General features: G+C 45.6%; 1 protein-coding gene across 1 annotated transcript in view; it reads right to left on the bottom strand.

Annotated features, from left to right (window-relative positions):
- Positions 1–1,292: 1,292 nt before the first annotated feature.
- Positions 1,293–6,000, bottom strand: part of GUCY2F (guanylate cyclase 2F, retinal) — an 81,480-nt gene continuing 76,772 nt past the window's right edge. The window contains 2 exon segments of the mRNA XM_059050150.1: positions 1,293–1,380; positions 1,474–1,562. Coding sequence (XP_058906133.1) covers positions 1,293–1,380; positions 1,474–1,562 — 177 coding nt within the window.

The raw sequence follows: 6,000 nt of genomic DNA, 5'->3' as shown, positions 1-6,000 counted from the left end.
GCCACAGGGAAAACCCTTCAAGAGCTTACAAACCCTTTCCTGCTGTGAGAGAGAGACAGAGACAGAGGCAGAGACCGAGACTGACTGTGTACTGTGTGTCTTGGGTCTTTCCTTCCCCACAGGAAAGAATGTCTTGGAGATTGGATGAATGTGTGTCCCAGTTGATTATCTGCTTGTAGTGGTTAGGAGGGAAGAACAGAGCCGGGTCCCAGGTGGCAGGGTGGCAGAAGGTGGTGCAGGGGGCCACAGGGCAACCACATGCTCAGTACAGAAGCTTTCTGAAGCATAAATGTTATGACACATAGAGGGTACCTGTGATAGTCACAGAAATGAGGATGCATTGGGTTTTTGTAGGAGAAAAGCAGTCATCGAGCGCCAACAAAGTCAACAAAGGCTAGTGGAAATATAGGAAGAATGTGATGCCTTTGGTAGCTGCTGTTGGAATTGTGATTATTCTGGAACATGTTAAAAAGACAAGGGAGCAGGAGTGTGTGGAGATGCCCTAATGTTTCCTTTAGAATCGTATGATTTCCAAGGATATGTGGAGAGAACAATGGGTCTGAGGGTCAGTGTCTCCATGAAAGAGAGAATAAGAAAGCAAGATAACGAAGAGAAAAGATACTGACAGGAGCCCAATAAAGCAATGGTTTCCTCAGAGATAAATACATAGGGAGAACTCTTAATAATTAGGCTGCTGTTGTTGCTTCGGAATGATACCCTTCTAGTAGGGGAGGAAGGATGAGGGAAATTGTCCTGAATTCAAGCCAGGCAGTCAAGGAGTTGCCAGTCTTATTTTGGTTGGCAATACCAACCTCAGAAGCAATTGGGCAGGGCCTGCAGAGGAAATGACGTAAGCATCCCCTCGAAGATGATCTTGCCAATAGATCCTGGGAAAAGGGGGCCGTTGCAAAATTGCTGTGTGGCTTAAATAGAGGTGAGTCTCTAAGACCAGAGGTGGCTCACTGTGAGGCCCAAGTGCTCGACAATGAGACAGATGGGTGCACCTACCTGATAACTGGATAACAAGGCCAGCCTCATTAACATTCAAATACGTCATCAGTGAGGAGGAGATCTCTCTAAGGCCGGGGCAGCTGACCTCCCTCAGATGCAGCTTGCTCTGCAATAGGTCTCCCCACAAGGTTTTTGCACAACTCAGTGGAGCTTGGAAATTCACCAACTCCATCACACTCTGCCAACAGAATGTAGGCTGAGACTGGCACCCATGTCAAAGGGAGCCCCCGTTTTGAATATTTGGCCAGTTCCTGGGCTCTGTTTTCCTGCTGGCCATTACCTTACGGCTTGTTTCTCACCAGCTGCTTTTCTGCTTTTCTTCTCTGGAAGGCTGCGATCTCCACTGGTTGCAGGCCATGGCCCACTTGCCTGCGGGGCAGGAGAGACACAAAAATAGTTAACAAAGAGAGTGTGGCAGAGAGGGGCATGGGAAGATGCTAACTAAATGTGATCTCCACTTACCCATCTTTGCCCACTGGTGGTGGCACGGGGAGGGGCTTCGTGAAGCCTTTTTTTCCGACCAGCCAGAAGGTCTCTTCTGTGCCTTTGCCCTTATTATAGAAAATACGGAAAATCTTAAATGTGCTATAACCAGTTTTCCTAAAGAAGTCCTTCTGGTCAATAGGGTGCAAACATTCCCTTTGGCTCAGGAACTGCCTCTGCTTTCCCCTTATCACCACTCCCTGGAGTCTTCCTTCCTACACGGCTTCTTTGCCATATATACCTAAGGTTCAGACAAGCTCCATAAGCTGCCACAGTGGCAAGATGAAAAGCGAACAGCATTTCAAGCTGTCATCCAGATGTTTTGTCTACCCGCTGCCACGCAGCTCCACCTTTGGGAATACATGGATGTTTCGCTTCATAGCAACCAAACATCTGTATGTTCAATCAAAGATTCCGTTTGTCATTTTTGCCATGATCTTTTGGAATTAGGCAGCCCATTGTCTTTTGTATCTAGAGTACATACGTTCAGAGTCCACCTCCATCCCCAACACTCCACCATCCAATGGCTCTCACAAAACCCAAAAAGGGAATAGAAATGGAAAGCACGCCATGCAACTTTGATCTTAAGCCCAGGGCATCCTGGCTGCTTTGAGAAGTCTGCATTTCTGCAATGTTCTTTTCTTCCTGCCAAGGGAGTCTTACAGAGAGAGACCCCAGGGAGGCCTCCACCTACAGCCCCATTAGTTGACTGTCAAGAACCACAGGTCTGAGAAGAGGAAGGGAATGTAAACTCAAGTTCATTGCCCCAGAGCCTGAGTGATGACCTCAGAAGAGCCAAATTTTCTGCCTCTGCCCTGTCCTCCCCTCTTTCCAATCGACCCTCCTCAACAATGTGGTTCTCTCTCCTCCTTTCAATTCTCTTTTCTCTGTCCCCTCATTTTCCCCAATCCGTAAGGAAAAAATGTGTTTACTAAGACTGAGAAAAGTAATGGGATGTGTTTCCAACTCATTAATCTGAAATATGGTCTCATTCTCAGCAGATCTCATTTGGAACAGTTCTAAATAGTTTAACTTAGAAATTCCAATTAGGTTTGCCCCCTTTAAATACCAAATCCATTATTCTCCATTTTACATCACATATATCCATCCCTTAACAATCACGACGACAACCATAATAATAATTAGCACATTTAATTGGAGAATCTCAAAGCATTTTGCAAATATTTGGTTCAAGGCTCTGAACGAGCCCTCCATGAGGCGAGTAGGAAGAGAATACCACAACAGCCTAACCTCCATGAACAGGCAACCAACCCACCCTAAACCTAAACCTCAAATAATTGGACTGTTTGGAGCCACTCTGTTTTCAGAAGAAGTAAGCAACCTGAAAATATGCTCCCATCTCTCATTCTTACATTTATTCCACCCTCGTTGTGTCAGGGCTGGGAATACAGAGATGGCTCTGTCCTTAAGAAGCTCACAGTGCAATTAAATAAAAACAATTATCAGGCCATGTCTTGGGCCCTAAACAGAAGCTCAACTCTTCTGCCTCCTCAGCTCTTTATTTTCCTCACAGAACCTACTACAGTGTCTCGTATAGAACAGGTGCTCAGTAAATAGACTGTTCCATTAACTTTCACTCTCATTCCTTGAGTACTTGGAATACTCAAGGTGTTGTTGGACCTCATTTTGGTAAAACATACTCTCAAAACTTGACCCCAACCCCCAACCATAGTTGACTGCTTTTCTTGAGCTCTAGGGGCTATCAGGACAGCATGCCAATCGCCAAGGGAGATTTTCAGATGCCAGGATTGTCTAGATATTTGGGTGAGTCCTGGGACATACTGGCATGCCAAAACTAATGGTTGCAAAATAGGATGGAAGTGTTATGGACTCAGGCAAGCTTCCAAATCAAAGAGTACGCTGGGGAGCTCCAGGGGCTCTCTGAGGTTTTGGAGCCCATCCAGGAGAATTCTTAGAATCCTAGCTCTCTGTTTACCCACCCTACTTTCAAAAGTCTGCTGAAGGGAGTGGGGGGACGGGAAAACAAGTATGCAACAACTGAAGCCTAAAGCGAACTCTCTGACTCAGTATCAATCCCTAGGCAGTCCCAGAGACCTCCCAAATAATAGCACCTTACTTTTGCCTGACACTTTTAAGATACTTTGGCACCTTCTGTCTTATTTAATCCTCACAAAATCTGTGGAAAGTAGGTTTATTGTTAACCTCATTCTGAAAATGGGGTCCCTGAGGTTTATGGTAATAAAATGACTTGTCAATAAGCAGGCATAGCTGGGACTTGAACCCAACCCTACTAGACTACAAATTTTATTTATTTATTTTTACTATGACTTTGCTATATTTTACTGAGGTATAATTGACATACAACATTATATTAGTTTCATGTGTACAACATAATGATTCGATATTTGTATATATTGTGAAATGATCACAATAAGAAGTCTAGTTAACATCTTAGACTCCAAATTTTAAGTGTTCTTCCCTCTACACCATATAGCTTTTCCAACACACTGGAGTCAAGGGGCAGGTCTAGAGGCCAAAAAGCAACTGCAGGGAATTTTAAAGCTTGTGATTAATGATCTGCCTGATAATCACAGGTCAGAAGAGGCCTCCATGTTGAGAAATGGAAGCACAGAGAAGATGAAGTTACTTGTCCAATGTCACACATTGAGTCATTGATGGGACAAGAATTATGGACCAGACCTTCTGACCTTCATGACTCTGTCAGTACAACCTCATTACTTCTTAGCTCAGTTGCTGGTGTGTAAATGTCCACCTCTGGCAAGGACAACAGAAACCAGCTAAGAACAACCATTTGGGAAAATATTTTCAGAATGTAAACCTACCTAAGAGGCCCTGGCAAATATATGTGATAAGCCTAGATATATACAAAGTCTCAGCAAGGAGCTTCAAACATGTTAGGAAAACAGTAACTGAAACAGGACTCATTCATGTAAGAGAAGAGGTAATAAGATGACTTATCACCAGGCCATTAGGAGAAAAATATTGAAAAAAGCAGAAATGGCCAGTTAAGCACTGATGATTCTATACCAGTATAGTACAAGAGGAGGTTGGAGTGCGCAGGGGAACAGCTTCCCAGAGAGTATGAGCTTTTTATCTCTAAATGTGTCCTCCTCTAAGCTTCCTCATTTTAGTCTCTTTCTTTGTACTCCCCTCCCACCCAATTACTCAACTTCTCTGTGTTCTCTTCTCTCAGCCAATCCAATCCACATCTTTGATCCCACTAAAAGAAACAACTTAAAGCGTCATCACTCCAGTGAAGGAAATGGGATGGGGGGTAGAGGCGGGAAGAGTGTTGTTGTTACTGGATCCAAGCCTTGAGCTGAAGAGAAGAGGCTCTGATGGAGGAATTTTAAGCATCAGCCAGCTGGAAGGAGAGGATGTTTTTGGCCATCAGCTTTGAAATCACACCTGGCTGGCCATCAAATGTAGTCCTTCTGACCCAGGCACTAGAGCGATTCTTGCTTTCCAGCAGCACACTGTGGATGTGGGGGGTGGGGGTGGGGATACGGGTGGTGGTGGAAATGTTGAATCAGAATTTCTAAAGTGTGCTGCTAATGTGGTCTTATTGGGGATATATTGCATGCCCTCAAGGGACAAGGAATCTTCTGTCCCCAAGTCCCTACTAGGTAATAGCCAATACCTGCCTCTGGTGGGGAGGTAGAGGTACAGAGACAGAAAAGATCTCCCCATCCTCTCCCTTCCTTTCTGTGGGTCTTACTTCCTATCCTTATCCTTCTTTTCATTGGCCCTTCCTTTCCCCTGGGGCGCCCTCTCTTCTTCTCTCTCAGTATCTCCCTCTCAATCTCTCTTCCTCAGGAGGCCCCTGCCACCCCAATAACCAAGGTCTGACATGGCCTTAGGGGAAGCCTCTCCCAGCCTCTTCCCCCAGATTCCATGGGGTAGGGGGAACTGTGAAGTTGCAAAGGGCTCTTTTGAAGTAGTCCTGCTTTTGTATGTGAACCACCCAAAGATGTGATTGCTCTTGACTGGTATTTGGGGGGTAATAAAAACCATGGGGATGGGGGTATATTTTTCCTTTTCAGTTTCAAAAGTGGCACCTCTTCAGCTCTTAAATTCTCTCTCTTTTTTTGCGGTATGCGGGCCTCTCACTGTTGTGGCCTCTCCCGTTGCGGAGCACAGGCTCCGGACACGCAGGCTCAGCGGCCATGGCTCACGGGCCCAGCCGCTCCGCGGCATGTGGGATCTTCCCGGACCGGGGCACGAACCTGTGTCCTCTGCATTGGCAGGCAGGCTCTCAACCACTGCGCCACCAGGGAAGCCCTTAAATTCTCTCTTAAATGAGGGAATCTGTGTCTAGTAGTACAGGCAGGCAAGTGCTTCAGGAAACCAAGCCACCTTTGTCCTCTTCTGCTGAGAAATGACCAAATATATAGAGGAATCACAAACGCCTCGGGTGATTTGATTCATTGCCTAAGTAATATTGTCACCCACATCTTGTCTTTGCATTCTCTGCAGAGGTGGGAAAGAAACCTCTGTCCCCTA

Source organism: Kogia breviceps, chromosome X, assembly GCF_026419965.1.
Source record: "Kogia breviceps isolate mKogBre1 chromosome X, mKogBre1 haplotype 1, whole genome shotgun sequence".
NCBI classification, from domain to species: Eukaryota; Metazoa; Chordata; class Mammalia; order Artiodactyla; family Physeteridae; genus Kogia; species Kogia breviceps.
Note: the sequence above shows the minus strand (reverse complement) of the source record. Positions and strands in the feature narration are given on the sequence as shown.